The sequence below is a fragment of the Megalobrama amblycephala genome, linkage group LG6 (genome assembly GCF_018812025.1).
Source record: "Megalobrama amblycephala isolate DHTTF-2021 linkage group LG6, ASM1881202v1, whole genome shotgun sequence".
NCBI classification, from domain to species: domain Eukaryota; kingdom Metazoa; phylum Chordata; class Actinopteri; order Cypriniformes; family Xenocyprididae; genus Megalobrama; species Megalobrama amblycephala.
The window spans coordinates 22,811,729-22,834,272 of record NC_063049.1 but is presented as its reverse complement, the minus strand read 5'-3'; the positions used below and the strand labels follow the sequence as shown (position 1 = coordinate 22,834,272).

The 22,544-nt window shown below is 37.2% G+C and overlaps 1 protein-coding gene across 5 annotated transcripts; it reads left to right on the top strand.

The window, feature by feature from the left end:
* Positions 1-798: 798 nt before the first annotated feature.
* Positions 799-22,535, top strand: ppp2r3b (protein phosphatase 2, regulatory subunit B'', beta). 5 transcript variants are annotated; one of them, XM_048193446.1, is made up of 15 exons: positions 799-954; positions 1,900-2,304; positions 15,003-15,191; positions 15,629-15,732; positions 16,425-16,527; positions 17,395-17,469; positions 17,696-17,782; positions 18,149-18,305; positions 18,704-18,752; positions 18,874-18,963; positions 19,902-20,077; positions 20,251-20,369; positions 20,467-20,573; positions 20,815-20,858; positions 21,670-22,535. In XM_048193446.1, exons 2-14 carry the CDS (start codon positions 1,954-1,956, stop codon positions 20,831-20,833), a joined length of 1,626 nt encoding a protein of 541 aa, XP_048049403.1. In that variant the 5' UTR covers positions 799-954; positions 1,900-1,953; the 3' UTR covers positions 20,834-20,858; positions 21,670-22,535. The 5 variants fall into 5 exon arrangements, with proteins under 5 accessions (XP_048049403.1, XP_048049401.1, XP_048049400.1 ...); XM_048193444.1 differs by lacking the exon at positions 20,815-20,858 and having other exon boundaries at positions 15,006-15,191; XM_048193443.1 differs by lacking the exon at positions 20,815-20,858.
* The last annotated feature ends 9 nt before the right edge of the window (positions 22,536-22,544 follow it).

Here is a 22,544-nt window from a genome sequence, read left to right as displayed (position 1 = left end):
ATGCAGTACAGGGTGGAATAACCATTAAAGGATTTCAGACTGTGCTGTAGATCATATGGTTTTATGTGTTTCCCTATAAGCATAATGGTATTACAGCAGTAGTATAGTTTAAACAATTTATACACAGCGATGGCTGTAACGGAATCATTAGATGAACAAGAAGTTTCTTTTTGTTGAGTACAATGTCTAATGTGGTGTTACTGTAAATTTCAGGAACATTACAGGGGGCTCCATATTATAGTTTGATCAGAATTAGAATTAATTTATCAGGACACCTCTACATGGCACTAATGCAGTAGTCTAATGCAATTTCCACTGCACTTTGAGACCTTTTTGTTCACCGTCATATTTAAATAATATTTTACACTTAAACAGAATATGTCCACATATTAAATAAATCAGTAAAGCAAGTGAAAGTAGTATTCTAAGAGAAACTTAGTTTATTTAATAATGGGTTAGCACATCAAAATTTTCTATGCATGAGTAAAAATCATAGTATCGTTGAAAATAATAAATTTTCTCCTCATATACAAATCTTTAACATTTGCTGGTGATGGAAAAACATGAGAACTGAGCATCTAGCTAAATTAAAATAGTTCCAGAGCATTAGTGAAAATGATCTATAGAGATTTAGACACATTTAGACAGAAATCTTTCCTTTTAAACAATGATTCATTTGGAGTCGAACGAGACTAGAAAACGTTCGATTCAGCCAGTGACTCGTAGCATTCAACTCTTTACACTTTCAAACGGCAACTCACAGGATTCGAACGCTTTCTTCTTGCGAATCGGTTTGATTGATTCTTTAAAAGAACCACTTCAAACGTACGAGTCGTTCCCGTATGGACACTACTCTCGCGATATAAACTTTTCCCGGTTACCTGAAGAAACGAGAGTTTGATTCAAAGTGTTTGAATGAACGATAACAACCAAAACTCGTCCTAATAATAGCAGGTAGAGTAATGCAAACTAGTTATATTTTATCCTGTACTGTTTACCGATTAAAAATACGTTTCTTTAGCTTTGTTGTGGGATACTGGCGGTGTTTATGTAATTATTTACCCGTTATCCGTTAGCTGTGGAAGTATATGCTGCGCGTAGTCAGCTAGCAACCGCAATAAACCAGCCTATTTCGGTCATATTTTAGCTATGGTTCTGTTTAAACCATAGACTGTGGGTTTAAACACGTTCTTCTGGCTTATGTGTGGAACTGTGAGGAAAAATAAAGTGAACTTAATGAGATATTTACGGTGTGTTCTCCAGTTTTGTCCTCCGCGGCGGGATGTTTAGTAACCATAGTTGACGCCTCAGTATCATAGCAACTGCATTTATTAATACTGTTAAACCATAAGAGAGTAAATACGAAATCTGTAAAAACCTGTTCGCCATCGACTTTTGTAGTATTATTGACACTGGAACCGAATACCAAGTTACCACAGTAAAAGTGACTATAATGATTAGTAGGACATTAATTACGATGGTAATTTTTGTAAAGGGTAAATTGATGCAAGCTTCTTGATAGTGAGTGAAGATTAGCAAACATTTGTTTGTGCTGTGTTTATATTCTGTTTAGTTTGTACGACGGATGAAAAATAAAGAATTAAAATAATTTCAGCAAATTATTTTTCTGCTAAAACTTGTGCATAGTGTGTGGAAACTATTCCTATGTGTTAGAATCTTTTTTGTATTTTTCAGTAACACTATATGTCTTATTTTCTTAAACATACTTTCTTAGACATAATGGCATACAATAGTTGTTAAATACATTAAAAACTTAAAAGAAAAATTTACAAGACAAAGATACATATATGAATCAGTCATTTGTGAATTGCTTAGTGCATGTTCAAACGTCTAAATTTGGCAAAGGAGTTTGATGATCTTTTCTGTTTTATTCTTTAGGTCATTTTTATCTTTTTTGGGGGGAGGATATTGGCTGCATGAAACTAACAAGAAATGGCATCACCACAAACGCTTCAGCCTGTCCTGAAGATGAAGGTGGACGAGCTCTTCCTGTTTTGGTTAAGTGAGCCGAGTACTCAGGCGATGCTAAAAGACTACCTCAACAAAATCAAGAATGGGGAGGAAATAGATCTAAGTCATGGAGATTTTAAGAGTTCAAGCACTTTATTAACAGAAAACAACAACAACAACATTGCATCAAAGACTAATGTGACAGACAGAATGACTGCGGCTCTTGGTGCTCCATACAGCCCTCCTTCCGCCACACTGCCATCTGCGAGTGGCAGCAATAACAGAGCAGGAGTGAATGCAAGGGCCTTGCGACGCTCTGTCAGCACTAAGAAGGTAAAGCACCTGTGCATTCTCATTACCCCTGATCTTTGTATCCAGGCCCAATCAGTCTAAAGAAATTTGTATTCTACCAATTTTCATATGTGGGACAGTCTCAAATCCATCAGTCCCTCATAACACAAATACAAACATAACCCAGTTCATTTTATTTTTCAAATAGTTAGCATTTCAACACATTTTTACATATGTTAATATAGAAACCACTGAGTTGAAAATGATTATCTAGCACATACAGCCTGTTTTGTTTAGTAGAAATTTCAAGAAATGTCATTTATGATCAGATGGTGCGACATGTCCGTTTTATTAACAGCCACTTAGAGAGGGTTAAACTACTTTTTCCTGGTTTAGCCACAAGAGGATGCTGAATGGCTTTTTCAGCTCTCGGTCAGTGCATGTAGGGCTCCTGCTCTGGTCAGATGAGCTCTGTGAACTCTGCATGTCTTTTGTGTGAAGAAATCCTGTTCACGTGTTCAACCTTGGCCAGAGGTGGGCGAATCTCAATGCTGTCAATCCCTGGAATGGGAATAATGTCTGTCATCATGAGCTGTCCAGTGATGCTGGTGGACTTTGCTGCTGAGGTTTCAGAGCTCATAAATTGGATTATGCGGGGCTATCTTTAATTAAAGCAATGCCTCTATGATACTTCCTGCTGTCAGTATCAGATCAATGTGTCATTTAAATTCACACCTCTCTTATTGGCCCAATAAGAGGAAGGTGATATCAAGAAAATATATTCATAAGTAGTATCAATGTACCTGTGGGAATTAAAAAGATTGAGATAAAATTAGCTTCTGCTGTGAAATGCAAGAAGACTTTGTTGTGCTGTGTCCGAATTACAGGGACGACTACATTTTCTGACATCTTGTCTGGTTTGTGTCTTAGAAAAAAAGTCACACATTTGTTCAAAGTTTGAGGGAAAATAATATAGAAAAATGTGAAAGTAGAAACTGCAAAATAAAGTTGCATTTTTAGGAAAGACATCTGTTTGCAGTGAATGTAAATCATGAGTAGGGGACGATATCTGACCGGTGTGATACTTTATTGTGAAATGCTAAGCAGATGTGTGTGGAGGCTTTGATTTCTATGTCCAGTTATTCTCACATGCTTTGGTAATCCTTCGTGCTGATGGAACAACTGTTGGGTATTTTGTGTTTTCTGGCATGGTACAATCAACATGTGCCCTCAACTTGTCACAATGTATTATAGAGATTTTGATCCCATATGTTCTATTCTGAAAGGCTAAAGGATTTCCAGAATACAAACACATCTCTAAAGTATTAGTTAAAAATTCAATTAACGTCATTCTGATGCTCATCAGAGCAACTGTTCCAGCATTGACACAGGACACCAGTAAAGATAGCCTTGGTTCCTCTGTGCAGGAATTAACTACTGGGAATTTGGCTTACACTTCATAGGCAGTTTACATATTTGTCCATGGTGTAATAAAGACAAGTATGCGTAAACTCAGTCAGATGCTGTTAATGGACAGAATAATTTGATGTCTGTCGTGCCTGGCTCCCGGTTGCAAGGTGAGAGGTCATTAAGGCATGTTGCTTGGAAAAATATAAGATAATTAAAGAATTAACTGATATGTGTTATGTTATTTATGTTCATGTCAAAGGTAGAGAATGTGTCTGCTTGGTGAGACATTTCTTCTCAATTTAGACCAATTTTACATGTCTCTTAATTCTATATTTTAATTTTCTAAATTTAATATACAAAAAATATTTAAATACTAAATAGACAGTTCAGTATTTAACAACAGAGCCCGACCGATATGGGTTTTTGGGTGCCGATACAGATATAAGGGAGCAAAAAAGTCCGATAACGATATAGTGGCCGTTATTCTTTGTGTATATTATAGGGGTGCAACAGTTCAAATTACTCACAGTTCGGTTTTTATCACGGTTTTGGTATGGTTCGGCGTGTGCTATGTTCAGGGAAAATGGGACAACTGTCAAATAAAAATAAAATAAGAACAAATAATCTAACTACAAGCAACAGCAAATATTTCAGGTATCTAACAGTAGTTTTCAGGTATAGAAAATGAATAAAATAATCAAATATAAAATAACACTGCTTATTATCTTTACTGTATAAGTTAAGTAAAGATTAATCATTATTGAAGTTACAAAAGCTATTCAGGCAAGAGCAGTGAGTGATTTCTTTTGCCTTGTCCAAATACCCACACTTGCAGTCTTGGCCACTTGAGAGCACGTGTATGCGACAGGAAGTAAGTGCGCAAGACTGTCCCATGTCTTAAAAATGGTGTGATCACCATTGCAGTGCAGTGCCTTTAACGCACACCAAGCGTATCCCATCATGCATTATGTTCGGGAACTGGCGTGCCTTGAAATCGCGAGATGTCATTGAAAACGTTAAAATCAAAGTTAAAGTTGCCATGGAACGCTTTTTCACAAGATGTAATATAAGTCTAAGGTGTCCCTTGAATGTGTTTGTGAAGTTTCAGCTTAAAATGCCCTATAGATTTTTTTTTTTATTCAGTTTTTTAACTTCCTATTTTGGGGCATTATTATAAATGCGCCGATTCAGCGTGCATCCCCTTTAAATGCTCACGCTCCCCGCTCCCCGCCCCCAAGCTCGCAACTCTATAATACATTGCATAAACAAAGTTCACACAGCTAATATAACCCTCAAAATGGATCTTTGCAAAGTGTTTGTCATGCAGCATATCAGATCTTGTAAGTATAGTATTTATTTGGATGTTTACATTTGATTCTGAATGAGTTTGATAGTAGCCTATGTGTGGCTAACAGGCTAAAGCTAACGTTACACACTGTTGGAGAGATTTATAAAGAATGAAGTTGTGTTTATGAATTATACAGACTGCAAGTGTTTAATAATGAAAATAACTACGGCTCCAGTCTCCGTGAATAGAGTAAGAAACGATGGTAACTTTAACCACATTTAACAGTACATTAGCAATATGCTAACAAAACATTTAGAAAGACAGTTTACAAATATCACTAAAAATATCATGATATCATGGATCATGCCGTTATCATGCCATTTTTCGCTGTTGTCCTTGCTTGCTTACCTGCATAACGTCTGATGATTCAGCTGTGCAGCTCCAGACGTTAATACTGGCTTGTCTAATGCCTTGAACGGGCTGGCATATGAAAAACTTGGGGGCGTACATATTAATGATCCCGACTGTTGCGTAACAGTCGGTGTTATGTTGAGATTCGCCTGTTCTTCAGAGGTCTTTTGCAAAAATCAAATTTACATAAGAAGGAGGAAACAATGGTGTTTGAGACTCACTGTATGTCATTTCCATGTACAGAACTCTAATTATTTAACTATGTCGAGGTAAATTCAATTTTCAATTCTAGGGCACCTTTAAATTAATTAGATATTACATATAATTTGGTAGTAAAACAAAGTGTTGCACATTTTATTGGTGCAAAGATGAGTAGGCTATGTGTATTTTGTGCAACATTTGCAACTGCTTTTTATCACTTAATTAAAAGCACCACAATTTTAATATTTTGTCTTCTATTAGTTACATAGCGACCACTGAACCAGTGTTGCCAAGTCTGCGGTTTTCCTGCGGAATTGGGCTACTTTTACACTGTTTCGCGAGGTTGTTTTTCATGTCTGCGGGTTGAATCAACCCAAAATAACACATTTTTTCTCTAGAATGCGAATTTTACCAGGGGAGCCAGGTAAAACCAGGAATTTGATTAACATTAAAAACACCGACAGCAGGAATATTAGGCTTCTTTCCCTTTAAGGCATAATGCACGATCCAGTACATATACTGTTACACATGCATTGTATTTCTTGACTGTTATACGTTCACTTAAGGCATAATCGACTATGTTTGCTAGGATACTCGCCAAAATGGGCATGTTGGCAATGTTTGTGTGAATTTGTCCATTCAAGCGCAAGACTTGAAAGAGAACTCAGTATTTGTGCGCTGTCTGAGATGAGCGTGTGTGCGCTTTAGATGAGCACACACTCAAATCTTCTCACAGCACGTGCGTATTCTCTTTCGCGTCTTGCTCATGAATGTTTAACCTTAAATGAGTTTAGTTTAAACACAGATAGCAACTTGTGCTGTTTATATCTCACCTGCACTCACGCGCTATCAACACCCGGGTGATGACGGCTTAAATGACTGTGCATATTCGAACATGCGGCACTCGCAGTGAACCAAGTTTACAAAGAGTGACTGTTTTGTCCACGCTTTTTGATGATCGCTGTTGTAACGTATTGGGAAGCCAGAATGCATATTCAACTGAACCATTCATTAGCTGAATTCTGTCTGAGACGTTGCCATTTTCAACAAACCATTTTATAGACACGTCATCAGATTTGAGATGAACCGTGGTGCAAGTGCCGAAAATGTTCATATCAGTGGCATATTTTTGGTATATACGCTGATGCAGATATATCTGTGACAAGCTCATATTGGCCGATAAAATCTGCAGACTAAAGATCCAGTTTTGTCATAAGTGTTGATTCTAATTAAGTTGTGTATCAAAAATCAAGAGCATTTTGTGCTTCTTGATGGACATCTCTGCCTTGAAGTCTCGTTTTGGTTCTTCTCCCTCAATTTATGTTCAAATTGTATGCAGCTGCAAAGGGATTTTGATTTGTTGGTTCTATTTGGAAGTTTAGTTTGACTTTTGTTCGCAGTTTATAGCCTCCTATCTGAAGTTATCACAGTGTTTATTTTTCTCCCCTCCAGCACTTGAATCGTAGCATGTTTGTTAGCGCTCCCCACTTTTGCCTTGCTGGTCATCCTCTCTTCAACCAACTTGGCTCTACTCACTGGACACAGAGCTTTGTTTGGAAATTGGCACTGGCGGCACGGACAGCTGCCACCTCTTGTTCAGGCAGATCTTTTTCTCGTTCTGTTAGTACCAGCTTACTCTGACAGTGGAGAGTTGTTTTACGTGTAGCACAAACACTGAGCCAAATGGAGGGGAAAGTGCTGTTAGGAGAAAACTTTCCAATAGACCCAAATGACAAACAAAAATATTGACAAGTTCACCAACGAGTTTACTTTGGAACTTTGTTGTTTTTCCATATTTTTTAGTTGACTGATGAGCAAAGTACAACAAAAGCAGTTAGTGATAAAATTAAGCTTATCAAATGTGTGCAGTATCCTGCCATCGGATGACAACAGGAACTGTTTATACTGGAATGAGTGGAAGAATGTGGACTCGATGATCTGACATCTAAAAATACTTATTTAAGCCAGGCAGGGCTTTATTTTCACACCACTTTGTTTGTTAGATGCTCTGGCTCCAAGCCTTCAGTGCATATTCACTCACTTTTATGGCAGATCATTTGTCACTAAAGTCTGCTTTTATTAATCCAATTAGTTTCTATATGTGCATAAGAAAAGGATTTTCAGATGCACAATGCCCAGCCTCAGAGGCTGAGTTTCTTTGGATCAACACACTTAGAAGGAATTGATGTAATTGCAGTCAGTCTGGGAACGGATGTTTGTTAAAGGACTAAAGATACATTTGTTTCTTGGGGTTGCCCAAACAGAGCATGTTGGGTCTTTTAATAGTCCTCAACTGCTTCAGCCATCATTCTTTGAATTCAATACTTCCACGCTGTGCTACTAACTAAGACTTGTCATCTATAATAAGCCACAGAATGGCTGGAAGCTGTAGCCTTGGAAAGCAAAATAAACAAAACATAGGCAGTAATACATGTGTAGAATTTCTTTGCATTTCAAGGAGGACCACTTCAGACGTTGTGTTCTGCAGTTTTGCTATACAGGATTTAAATTGACTTGGGGATGTAGATGGTAACCTAGATGATAATTTATTTATTTATTTGACTATTTGTTAAATATGATTTTGCAATTAACAACTATTTTGAGTGCATGTAGACCAAGTTATGTATGTAAACATGAGTGCTATAACACGTAAAACCACTGTCTAAATGTGGGACTATTTAATCCATAAAGACAACTTAAACTGGTGCAAATTCTGTTTGGAAAAAAAAAAAAAAAAACTACTTTAAATTTCAGCAGTACAGTGTTTTTCCATGCTCAGAAATGCTTTTATCTTTGTGGTAATCCATATACTTGATGTTGGTCGATTATTAGAGAAGCACCGATGTATCTGCCATTAATCGGTATTTATTTTTTATAAATTCAATTTATTTTTACTATCGGCCATTGGCTAATTGTTTAAAAACCAGCCGATGATCAGGGCCGACTATATCCTGTTAATCAAAAGGGGGTGGGAAAATGTGTCAGACTGCAACTCATACTGTATGTGAAGAAGGGGCCTGATGTATAAACGTTGCATACACAAATAGGCATAGAAATGTGCAAACTCAATTTTTCCATACATATATGGGGATTTATAAAAAATAAACTTGGCATAAATATGTGCGAACCGTACCGACACTCTAGACCTTGCGAACGCGCACTTTTACTGGAGTGAGCGAAGTAATGAAGTAAACAAAGATTTAAACTGTTTCTGATTTAAAATGATTTAAGCTGCTGAGACACACTCCACGCATGTAAAATAGTGCAACACTTCGTATGACACACAAAGTACATCAGACGTTATGCATTCCCAAATGCACATTATTGGAAAACCAAACAAACAGCACACGCAGAGATCTAGTTCTTGCAAAGCTTCTATGAATGGAGTCTCGCTGAGATGTCGCGCTTCACCCTCAGCGCATATATTTATTTAATGGAATTGCCTTTGTGATTTCACGATAGCATTGTGCCATTTAAATGGTTTTAATACATCGTGCAGCCTTAGAAACCAGTCTAATAATGCGGTTCATGGATTCTTGTCCATGGAATGCACCACTTCCGGTATTTTGCCTGTTACTCGACTCAAAATTGCAATCGAGGATTTTCAAAAATTGAGTACTCGAATTGAATCAAGGAATTGTGACAGCCCTTTTATTTTTAAAATGTTTTGTCAGTGACAAGTTTAAGTCAAGTTTACTGAGTCTGACAATTATTTACACTGCAAAAAGTAAGGCCTATCTGTTTCTGTTAAAAATATATAAATATCCTAAATATGTTTACCTTATAGGCAAAATTGCATAAATTTGATTTGTTTAAAGCAATTAAAAATAATATTTGGCCAGTGGAAAAGATGGAGAATAACTCTTCTCTGAAAACTTTCTTTGAAATGTAATTTATACAATTTTGAATTATTCTAAAACAAGGCACGGATACTGAATGATTTTTTAGCAATATAATGTCATGTACCATTAAACATGGTGTCACGTTAATGGGAATATGCATGAAAATTATATGCAGATGACATTATGCATAGTAACACTAGGTGTTGTAAGCTCCAGATATGGTTATTTCGGGGTGGAGATGCATGTACGTACAATCTTCCACTGACTGAATTTTGCGCATGTTCTTTTAGCATGAAATCTATGGAAAGTTTTATACATGAGGCCAATAATCGCAGAGCTTTGTGCTTTGTTACTTCTGATAAGAAACAAAGTCTTAGCATTCAAATTCTGTCCATTTGATCATGAAATTCAGTACAAATTCAGTAAGATACAGTACAACTGCTATTGCTAATTGCTAAATTGCTAATCGTAATCGCTTTTTTATTCACACGCTCCTAAATACATTTTACAGTTCTCACACATCTATTATTAGTCACAAATGCCAGTTAAATGCTTACAATGTCGAGCCTGAGTGCTAGGCTTGCTATGATAGTCTGTATTACTGGTGTTACCGGTGTTCAGCCGCAACACTGGTTACATCACTTGCCCACCACGGCACCGCCCACGATGGCAGTAGATTTGGTTTCGAAGTGAAATATAAAAGCGCCTCTTTAAGTGATTTTGCCATTTTACTGTTTTATTGTTGTCATAAAGAATAATAATGAACCCAACATTAAAGCAATTGCCACCCCCGAAATGCCACTAATTCAAAAGCGATAATAGTCCATGTCCACTGGCGCAGAGCGAACGTTTTCTGTCCATAGGAATTTATTGAAAATGCTCGCTCTGCACTAGTGGACAGAGTGCATTTGATTTAAGGCTTAACAAAATGGATGATTCACCCAAAATTTAAAGTTCAAGACCTGTATGACTTTCTTCTGGGGTACACAAATTATATTCTGAAGAACATTGGGAACCAAACAATGTCTGTGCCCACTGATTTCCACGGTGTTAAAAAAAAACAAAAACAAAAACACTGAGATATTTCTCAAAATAAATTATGTTCCACAGAAGGAAGTCACACAGCTTTGAAACAAAATGAGAATGAGTAAATGATGACAGAATTTTCATCTTTTTAACATCTGATTAATAATGGTCTATGTTGTGAAAAGAATTTGCATCCTGAATTGTACATCTCTGGTTTGCTTTTGTAGATGTAAAGTGTACTGATCTATCAAAATGTTGCATCCTTCTGCAGTTTATCAGTATTGCTCTTGGCTGCTGCAGTGTCTCCCGTATACAGAATCACAGGGTTCCAAGTGAACAGGTTTGTGTCTTTACATAACCTCTATGAGAGCTGTGGAATGCACACTGAAAAGGGCAGATCCACCCCCCCTCCCTCCACCTCCACCGCTCTCACACAAACACCCTCGTCCTATCTATCTACAGTGGCTTTCCTGGATAGGACTGTGTGACCTCTGCCAGCCACTATTGGATGTGTGGAGCAACAGGCAGGGCTGTGATTCAGGCTACTGCACGGCTGAGGAGAGCAGCTGCCGCTCACCATTAAGTGAGCTGGTGCTTTGATAAAGACAGGCAGAGGAGTGTCCTGTGGCGGGACAGTCACTGAGCAAGATTATCCTGACCCCAGAGTGCGTATTGTCTGCCACCCTGGCTCCATTAGCTGACAGCAGCATGAGAATGAAGGAGATCTCTTTACGGCAGGACCCTGACCTGAGGAAGGAGTTGGCGCTGCTGGCTCGCGGCTGCGACTTTGTGCTGCCCTCTCGCTTTAAGAAGAGGCTCAAAGCCTTCCAGCAAGGACAGGCAGGTTGTCTTATATGTTCTGTGTGAAACCATCAAACTGCTTTTGTTTGCTTTTTACTGGCTGTCAGTCTCAGTGACAATGTGGTCTGATGGTAGCGTTCATTAGATTGTGATTATAGCTGTGGCATTGAGCAAAATTTTCCATTTTTAAAATAACTTATAGAGGGTTATAACTTGTAGAAGAACTGAACTAGAGGGTTAACAGCGTGTAGAGCATCCATATGTTTAGGATTGAGCAGGAGGCTCTGTCTGCCTTGTGCTGGAAGATGGTCATCGCCTTTTATAGACATGGCTGACACTGACTGGAGAAGGCTAGATTAAACGCATTCATCTCTCACAGTGGGTTACACTGAGCAGAATCCCCTGCATGCCACACCAGAAAGAGACTTTCCAAATGCGTTAAGCTTCCAAACTTCCATATAGGGTACTATAATTTGGTGTTTTTAAAAGCAAAAACTTAGTTTGTTGCATAAAGGTTGTCACTGCTTTTACTGATTAGTAGCAGTGGTTTACTGCCGAACGTGCGTTGCGGATGTCTCTAGAATGAGATGAGGTAGTGTAATGGCTAATCTATCACAAGAGACTAAAGCAAGAAGTAAGCAGTCAAGATTATTACATGACACCCAAGCTTATCAGATATCTTAGTCATCAGATTTTTTTTAGATGTAAAAAGTTCCTGAAGGTGTTGTTCACTGAGAAAAAAAAATGGCTGTGGCCATGTGATGTTTTTATTGCTGCACAAAGTAGGACTGCACTGTTGATGACAATTGAAGTTGCGATATGGACTTTGATTTATTAAATGACAAAAATCTGCATTCTTTGGAATCAATTTTATAATTGTATAAATTATATATTAAAATTAAAATGTATATTTATTATAAAAATATTTAGAATAAAAATTGTATGCTTGATGACTATACAATGTTTTCTTAATTGACTATACAATATCTTTTGTTTTAATTGCATAATTCACAATACTTCATGGAATGACTAGTTGAAAACTAAATTACACAGTCTTGTAAAATTTGGCTTGTTCTGTTTTTCAAAAAAAAATTTGCTTTGTTTAAAATGATCAATCAGGGTTCCTATGCATTTTGGAAAAGTATAGATGGAATTTTATTTGAGTAATTTCTTGGTCTGGTTAAGTATGGAAAAAATATTTCTGTTTCAAGACTCCTGCCCCATTCAGTTTTCTAAAATATAAAACTAAGAATTTCTGTACATGTACAAAAATTTGACCCTACTGGGAATCTATTGTAACAGAAATGGAGAAAATTTTGGGTTACAAAATACTGAATGATCCACAGACTCTGTATTTAGGCCTGTTAAATAAAGATGTTATTAGAGGGGAAGACATTTACCTATTCAAAGTGATGCTGATAACAAGTAAGAAAGTTATAACGAGGAATTGGTTGAAAAGTGAGCCTTTGAGCCTGGACCAATGGAGGAATATCATGGAGGAAATCTTTGCAATGGAAAAAATGACTCATGACCTGAGATTGGAAGCACATAAATGTAAACTACGATGGTGGATATGTTATGTAACTCACTCAAATGTATGAAACAAATGGGAGATTTGTATTTGTAGTACCCTACCAGTTGTTATTTTGTTCATTGTGAAAATTAAAAAATGCAAAAATAAAAAGTTAAAAAATTTAAATAAAAAAAACCCCCCAAAAAATAAATTTGTCTTACAAGCAGTGTTTTCATGGTAAAAGTTAAGTGTCGAACATGACTGAATGAACTCTCGGCAAATATTTTCATTACGCAAAACTGTCTCTTTTGAACCTCACTAAACGAATGTGCTTGTGACACTCAAAACAGCAACAGGTAAAGGAGCAAACGATCATCTATATCAGACTGTACTTTACTATTGGTGATCGTTCCACATCAAACCACGTTTACAGAATCCAACTTATGTGTCAGAGGTGAATATATGCAGGTTATAATTTAAAGCACTTTAGGTTCTTCTCATAATGTAAGCGTGTATTATCACTTCATGAAAACCAATGAAAAAGAGAAAATAAAATAATTACAGGTGACTCTACTATATGCCAAATATAATGCTGAAAATAATGCTGTATGTGCCATTTATGTTAAATATGTTGTGAAATCTACAGATAGGTTTGGAAATTTGAGTATGGAAAAGTATGGAATTTTGAAATGAAAAATGTGTAGGAACCCTGAGTTATATATCTTGGAGCTAAGAAATCTTTAATGAAGACCTTTTTGAAATCCCAGTGGAGAAAATAATTGGTTGAAATATGTTGGGAACCAAGGCCACTAAAGAAGTGGGCATTCACTGTTTCTTTCTATAGCATGAAGTGTGTTTGTCTATGCAGTGCACTCAAGGTCTATTTAATTACTTTTTGTCTTTTTTTGCCATGCTGAGTAAGTGAAATAAATAAAATGTGAAGGCACCAGAGCTTTGTGGACTAAGAGGTTGACAGTGAATTTGGAAGGAGTGTCATATTAACTTAACCTTCAATTTTTCTGCCAGAATAAATGCATGAAGGTTATAGTCATCTGCTTACATCTCACAATAACCAAATATTGCCTCCTAATTCATTGCCTTGACGCACAAAATATTTGCATCCCTCAGGATAAAACCGCTGTACAGAAAAGGTCAAGTTTTCTGAAGCCTACATGTGTTTGTCTGATACAGAAACGCTAAATGGGTCTTGTTCAGTGTAATGTTGCTTATTCCAGAGAGTGGCTTTGATGGAGGTTTTTTGTGTGTGTGGAAGTTCTAGGGGGGTCAAGATCTTCACAGCTGCAGCCTGACACTCAAATAGTTGAGGTTTTAAGTTACTGTGGGAAGCTGAGCCTTTGGAAAATCAGTAATATGAGGAATTTAACCACAAGTGTTCACAAAACATTTGGGCATGAAGGACATTTTGTCATTGGACAAAGACATCATACTGTTATTGTGTACACTTGGGTCAAGTCCCCCACAATTAAAAAAAAAAAAAAAAAGAAATGTAACTCATTTTAGAGCTTTCAAACTACCACCCAACTCTGCAGTCATTCAGCCTGTTCTGCAAATTTCAAGGCTTTTTAAACTTCTTAAACGTTCAGCCAGGCATTGCTTTGTCAAGCCAACACCAACATTTATCTCTGATTGTTGTTCCTCTTATTTTTATAAACTCTATTTTAGATTATTATTTTTGTCAGTGTAACTAATCTGTTAATCTGTGTCCAACAGTTGTTTACAAGTCTAAATATGCAATCCATCACAAGTTGTTATCAGCTGTGAAACTGTTTAAGGCTGTTCTTTCAGAAAATGCTAGCAAAATAATTGACGAAGGACAACAGGTTAGCACGGGGTATCACACTGCAGAAAGTTTTCTGGTTTCAATTTCGTCCTTACCCAGTCAGAAGTCAGAGCTGTTCATAATTACTACAAAAGCAAGGTCCTGGGCCTTTTTCTGTCAGCAGGTAGAAGGTGTTTTTTTATTATTATTATTATTATTATTATTATTTATTTTCAAACCATTTGTATCCTTCATGTTTTGGGTACTACATTACGTGGAACAGGTATCCAAAAAATATTGCAAGCCTCCTCAAAGTCATTTGCGTCTGTCAAAATAGTTTCAGATTGTGTTTTACATATATTGGCAACATGACTTAAGCATCACTGTGAAATGCTGATTGAGGTGCAATTTTCAGAGCAACTCTCCCAAGATGAGTGTTGTGGCTAATGGTTATTATTTCTGTTTCAGCAGGCACAGGCTAAGAAAGAGGAGCCCGTTACACCAGCCTTAAGTGAAAGCATTCCAAAGTTCTACTTCCCTCGAGGACAGCCCCAGGCCAACATCAACATCGACAATCTCATTTCCAAGATAGAAAAAATATTTTCTCAATTTCCTGATGAAAGAGTCACTATTAAAGACATGGGGCTAGTCGCCAAGGTAAGTGTGGTCTGTAACGTGCCACTTGTATCTGCTCAGCAAATTGTTCATTTGTGCGATTAACTTATAACTGTTTACAAGTTGGGAGGTTTTACTTTTCCTGTAGACAGTGGAAAAATATCACCACTGTTTATATGTTGAATTATTTATCCTGAGGAGAACCCGTCTAGGTAAAGACAGGATTCATGAATTTAAACAGAATGATTTATAAACATAATCTTTGCTAATTAGCCCAATTTATAGTTCCTACAGCATATTTGAAAGATGTAGTCATAATGTCCAAGAACTTAGCAGAAGTCTCTGATTGTGCTGAATTGCTTGTTTAAGAGAGAATGATTATTTAGATAGAAATATAACGTTCTTTTTGAAATGCATGACATCTTGACCTCTTGTCACTCTGAGGTCTATTTCTGTGTGACACTTTTGTCTCTTTGCAGGCCTGTGAGTGCCCACTCTATTGGAAAGCTCCATTGTTCCATGCTGCTGGAGGAGACAGGAGGGGATATGTGTCCGTTCACAAGTTTGTGGCAATGTGGCGAAAGTAAGACAATAGTTCTCTTCACAGTGCCCTTTCACATTAATGTCTACAGTGGTCAGTTGCTACACAAGTGTGTGAATGTCTTCTTATCAAGAGCTGAAGTGCAGTGAGCTCTCTGTGTACAATTTTGGTATGATTATTTTGTACGATGATACCGCAGTTTATTTTAGGTGTCCATGCAGAGGTTTGTTGTTTTGTTTTTTGGAGGGGAGGTGCTTTCTTGTATATACTCATTCAAGTTTTTAGCTGAGGGTCTATGAAAATCCAGCAGGTGTTCCTCAAATGGATATATGAAATTGCTTGGATTTTCTTTAAAATATGTTAAAATAGGGGGGGGGGGATAAATAAATAAATATTACCTTCTATATCATTAATGTACCACATCTAAAATACATTTATGTAAATATTTTTAATGAGATCATTAGTGATTATTAGAGTACCTGGCTTGGCTGAGCATCTGGGTGGTGGGTCCCTGAGTCTGTAAAGGTAAAAAAACAAAACAAAACAAAAAAACTTGTTTTAAATCATTATTCCTCTATCATTGTACATCAGAACTGGCTGAGCGTGAATTCTGGAGCCTCATTTGTAGATTCCATTAATCCGAAGCCATATATTTGAAGTGAAGGGTTTTGGAGACCATATTGCTCTTTGAAAGGGTGAGAGGGAGCCTGAAACCATCTGTTTCCTCTCCACAGAGTGCTTCAGACCTGTCATGATGACGCATCCAAATTTCTTCACCTTCTGGCCAAGCCTGGCTGCAATTATTTGGAACAAGAGGACTTTATTCCATTCCTGCAGGTACGGAGAGCTGGACCTACCACTGAGAACACATACACAGACCGGTCAAAACACGCTGAGCATTGATGATTTCAGCTTCATATTATTTGCTCTCATTCCTTGTTTTTATATATTTGCAAAATTCCAAAAGTGACGTTAAATGTTATAAAATAATTGTGCGCAGAAGTGCATTGAGTTCAGTGATAGACATATCATTTATATTCACTGGCGGGATCGGCCATGCACGGTGGAGGAGATGAATTCTGGCGTTCGCACTTTAATTTGTATTGTGTAGCTTTAGCAATTGCTTTGACCGTTTTGATGAATGAAAAAAGTATTGCTATGGAGTAGATTGGCCTGTTCCCGTCTGCTCCTTTACAGGAGTGATTTATGTGTTTTTCTATTGTTTAATTTCACATGGGAAGGGTCAAAGAGTCTCGCACCTCCCCCAAAATAAGTTGTCGTAATTTATCACCTTTTACGCATATATACCAATATTTGACTGTGAAACATGCATGAGAAAAATCTTTGATTCTCTGCTGAAGAATTCAGTAGATAGGACAAGTCATTGGGCCATATATATGCAGAGAGACTGGGTGCAGCTGAGACACAAGCTAAAGACCGAGCTTGGCCTTAAAGTCAGCCCTTTGTTCTTAGAAGTTTAATACCTTTAACATTTCCACACATCTTGTAACAACACATTACCTTCTGCAAGTGGACAGAATGAGTTTCCTTTTCTCTGTAATCTAATCCAGAGCCTCTTTGCACATAAATGGATTTAACATTGGGCTTTTCTTCTTCTGTAAGTAGTGTCAGTTATTATATGCTGACTTTGATGTTATATTGGAGTATGAATCATTTTTATACTTTTTTTTTTTTTTTTTTAAGGATGTGGTGGATTCACATACAGGTCTGGCGTTTCTAAAGGAGGCTTCAGACTTTCACTCACGCTACATTACCACTGTAAGGAATACTTTCAGTTGTGTATTTTTCTAGTAATTGAAACACTTTGTATATTAAACATAGATTTGCACCATTAACTGAATCTTCAAATAACATGAACTGACTGTATATTTACACAATTATTGTTTTGGTCCACCATAAGTCTGGACAGTTGACTGATCAGCATTGCCTTGTTGAATGACTTCAATGAACCTGATGTTCAACAAAGTGCTTCTTCTGCCAACAGGTAGTGCAAAGGATATTTTATAATGTAAACCGCTCATGGACTGGAAAAATAACATGTTCAGAACTCAGGAGAAGTAGTTTTTTACAGGTGAATATGTTGTGTGTCTATCTAGGACTGTAACAAACATTTGGCAGTTAAATGTCAAACTAACTTAAACAGGAAATATGCAAAAAAAAAAAAAAAATAGTGTTTGCTCAGCAGTGTTTTAATACACTGCTAGTGTTGTGGAACCTAGTCTACATGAATATTATTTTAGATGAATGGCTGATTTACACTGTTACACACTGCATTTTAAGGCTGTCTGGTTGAAGCCTCTAGTTTTAATTTTGAATGCAATATGTGACTGGAATTTATAGTGCTGAATTGTTTTTCTAAAACAATCACAATCTGGCTGGCCTAGCTATAATTTATAAAGCTTTTCTGTTGTGTAATGGTGAAAATGTTTCCCAACAGAATGTGGCATTACTGGAAGAAGAGGAAGAGATTAACCAGTTGACAGAGTTCTTCTCCTATGAACATTTTTATGTCATCTACTGTAAGTTCTGGGAACTGGACACAGATCACGACTTGTACATAGACCAGAGAGACTTGGCGCGACATAACGATCAAGGTACCCATCCACCCACTGTGCTTTTAAGACCATCACACTTTTCTGACTTGCTGTTTAACGATTGGCTGTGGGTGACGTTAAATATCCATCCCCTCCAGCAGCACTTGACTGCATGTGTTTCTGTTTGCTGCAGTATGAGTTTAGTAAATTGAATGAAGTGCGCTGATATTTTAACATTCATTTCCTGTAGCATGACGGCATGTCTGGCACTCTAATAATTTTATCTCCTTTCAGGCAGAGTCAATAACCGTTGTGTCTTTAAAATGATAAAATAAGGATATTAAATCACTGTCTTGCTGTTGCAATTTACAATATTTACAACCTTTGACAGTGAATTTTTACCCTATTTAAGCATAAAGGATAAGACTGTGATGTGATTTTTCTGCTCTCTTTGACAGCCATATCCCACCGAATGATTGAGAGATTATTCTCAGGAGCTGTAACCAGGTACTGTCTTTCATTTTTCAGACATTCTTTTTTGTTCCCTCCAAATTTTGAAAGTGTGCGTGTCACGTAGCATTGTTATAGATATTATGAGCGCTGTGGTTAATTATACTCTGATGCTCAGGGACAGAAAGGTTCATAAAGAGGCCAAGATGAGCTATGCTGACTTCGTATGGTTCCTCATATCTGAGGAGGACAAAAAGACTGAGACCAGGTAACTGAAAATACTTTCCTTAAAGGGTTAGTTCAACCAAAAATGAAATTTATGTCATTAATTACTCACCCTCATGTCGTTCCACATCTGTTAGATCTTTGTTCATCTTCGGAAAACAGGCGATTTCAAAACACTGCTTCATGAAGGTTCAAAGCTTTACGAATCTTTTGTTTCGAATCAGTGGTTCAAAGCGTGAATCAAACTGCCAAAGTCACATGAACTATTGAAGTGTCAAAACACTTATGATGTAACGAAGCCTTGTTTACTGAAATCATGTGATTTTTGGCACTCTGAACCACTGATTCGAAACAAAAGATTTGTAAAGCTTCGAAGCTTCATGAAGCAGTGTTTTGAAAACGCCCACCACTAGATATTGTTGAAAAAAGTCGCTATTTTGTTATTTTTGGCACACAAAAAGTATTCTCGTCGCTTTATAATATGAAAGTTGAACCACTGTAGTCACATGAACTGTTTTAAATACGTCTTCAGTAGCTTTCTGGGCATTAAAAAAGGTGTTGTTGCGGGTGATGGAGGCCTCACTGAGCCATCGGATTTTATCAAAAATATCTTTATTTAGTTCCTAACATGAACGAAGGTCTTACGGGTGTGGAACGACATGAGGGTGAGTCATTAATGACAGAATTTTCAACCCTTTAAAGGGATAATTCACCCAAAAATGAAAATTCTGTCATCATTTTCTCACCCTCAAGTTGTTCCAAACCTGTATGAATTCCTGTACAGAATTTTCATTTTGGGTGAACTATCTCTTTAATTCTTTTTTTATTGCTTGTAGATTTCCTAAATGATTTAGTGAGTTTTTATCAAAATGGTAGGGCTGCAATTAACAACTGCCTTGATCATTTAGTCAATAATTTTCTTTTATTAACCTGATAAAACCCATTTGACTTTTCTCCCAACAATGCTTGTTGCCCGTGTAGCATAGAGTACTGGTTCCGCTGTATGGATCTGGATGGGGATGGAGTTCTGTCCATGTATGAGCTTCAGTACTTCTACCAGGAACAGTGTCAGAAGCTTGAGGCCTTGGCCATTGAACCACTGCCTTTCGAGGACTGCCTGTGCCAAATGTTAGATATGGTCAAGCCAGAAATCACAGGTATTATTTGAAATGATTAATAACTTAACATCTTGGATCGAACTTCCTATGTATTTTATCCTTTTGTATGCTCATCTGCAGTCACTGAATTAGACCATATCCTCCTAGCATAAGTAAGCAAAACGGTGAAATAACTTGCAACATTTTTAACCAAGTGCTCTAATTTTTGTTAGGAAAGATAACTCTCAGGGACTTGAAGAGATGTAAGCTTTCCCATATTTTCTTTGACACATTCTTCAACATTGAGAAGTACCTAGACCATGAACAGAGGGATCCCTTACTGGCTGCAAGGGTAATGAGCAACAAATTATTTATATCATTTTATTGCTGATTTGGTCTTTTGGATGCTGTAATAATATTGCTGTTCTTCGTATGTAATAATTTTATAGGATGCTGAGACAATGGGACAGGAGATTTCTGACTGGGAGAGATATGCTGCAGAGGAGTATGATAACTTGGTGGCTGAGGAAACTGCAAACGAGCAGTACAATGATGGGTAAGACTGTTTCTCACAGCCGAACTAACCACGGGCCGCATTTTTATCACTGTGTAGCATCATAGATGAACATACAGCACTCAACTTCTGCTGGAAACCACCTCCAAGTTGCATGTCTAGAGTCAGTCCTTCATCTAACAGGACTTCACCTCATGCAGCAGTTAAATAACATTAATCCACTTGTGTCACTGCACTGAGTCAGTGATCGGAGGGCTGATGTGGTATTGTGTGACGATTTTAGGATCACCACAGACTTCTAATGGCAGGAAGAGTAGATTGAAACAGGTAAGACACTGTAGGTGCAGGGTTGAGGTTCTTTCCATGTTCTCCCCCACATCTGTTCCTTGTGGGTTCCTCCACGTTTTGCTCATCAGATGTCGGACTAAAGTATGTTTTACATGCTAAAATTTCCAACAAACACTTTTCAGCATTGTCAGGTGTTTCTTTTCAGTGGCTTGCATTCACAACAGTTCCTTATCCGTTTGCCCTCCAGTTGGTTGTGGAATTGTTTTTTCCATTTTCTCCATAAGTATTGAACCAAACTCGCCAGCTCTGAGATGAATCACAGCATTATGAACTAGTCTCATAAAATAGTTTTTCAAATCACAGTACAACAGTATGTAAAATTATTTTATAAAGGATTGAACTTCTCGTATTTTGAATTATATAATTGAATAAAGCAATGAAATAAGACATTTATTATAAGTATAAAATAGGATACCATTTAAATAATATTGCAGAATATTCAAACTAAAATAAAAGTTTGAGAGCATACATTATTTGCAGTGTTTCATGGCAAGTGGGTATTCCTGGCTGAGCTCTCGCTTTAATTTCCATTTCCATTTCCATAAGAACGAATTCTGGATTTTTCTTTTCAAGATAGTTCATGGAGAATTTGAAATTTGAAATTGAAAAATGAAATTGAAATTGAAATTGAAATCACACAGGCTTGTGGCAGATCAATATACCATCACTTAATCTCAGAGCTCCTGGTAGGTTTGTCAGTTTATGTACAAAAAACCCTTGTCATGTCTTCTTGCAGGCGTACTAAATTTTGTAACAATTTTATGCTTTTTTTTTTTTTTTTTTTCTTTAGCTATGACAATGTTCTGGACCCAGTTGATCACATTACATGTGCTTTTGACCTGCGGAACGAGAAGAGACATCTCTTTGAGATTCCCAACCCCCACAGTAACCTGGACCTGGATGAATATGAATACGAGGATGATTTTGAATGACAACAACACAAGTATAGGCCGCCATCTGGTAGTGTGTAGAACAGGATGTGGACGGATCCTGCTCTCAAATACTGATGCTGCCTGGTTCTGCTAACCAAGGCTTAAGAATGTACGGATGCGCTCCTTCAGCCGCTGGATGCCGGACAGCAAACCGGTGGTCTGGCGAGGCTCTGTTTAGAAAGACGGATTGTGCTGGCCCAGTCCGTCAGTCTGACATCTATGCACAACCAGGTCTAAAAAAACAAATGTAGCTGCACTGTAGGTTTCGAAGCAACTACGCTGGAACCAAACCAGGACACTTGAAATATTGAATGTGCACTAAGTTTATAAATATTGAAGGTTTTATTCTCAGAATTGGTTTATAAGACATTCCAGAGATTCACCAAAGTGATTTCAGCTTCATTTCATGGATGGCTTATTTCTCATGGGGCTCTGTCGACATGCCTTGTGTGTTTGAGGCTCACGCTAATATGAAATAATGGAGTGATCAGACTCTGGCATGTCTATGTAAGAGGTGTCTTTAAATTATAATGTATTTATATGTATTTGTAAATATTTGTTGTCTTTGCTTCTTGTTTGTTTAAAACTTTTAGGCTTAGTCCACTTAAATGTTTTCAACAAATCATGTTTGTCATTTCTATAGAAGTGCTTCCTAAAAACATGCTTTTATTGTAAAAATGAACTTTCTGCCTTAAGAGTTCAATAAAGTATTAAGACAGAAGTATTTCAAGCA

Excerpts from the sequence above, each read along its gene's own strand:
- ppp2r3b (XM_048193443.1), top strand. The coding sequence starts at position 1,954 with ATGGCATCACCACAAACGCTTCAGCCTGTCCTGAAGATGAAGGTGGAC. Across the intron at positions 17,783-18,148 it reads GGAGAAGTAGTTTTTTACAG|AATGTGGCATTACTGGAAGA; the intron begins GTGAATATGTTG and ends GTTTCCCAACAG. Across the intron at positions 18,753-18,873 it reads TTCTCAGGAGCTGTAACCAG|GGACAGAAAGGTTCATAAAG; the intron begins GTACTGTCTTTC and ends TCTGATGCTCAG.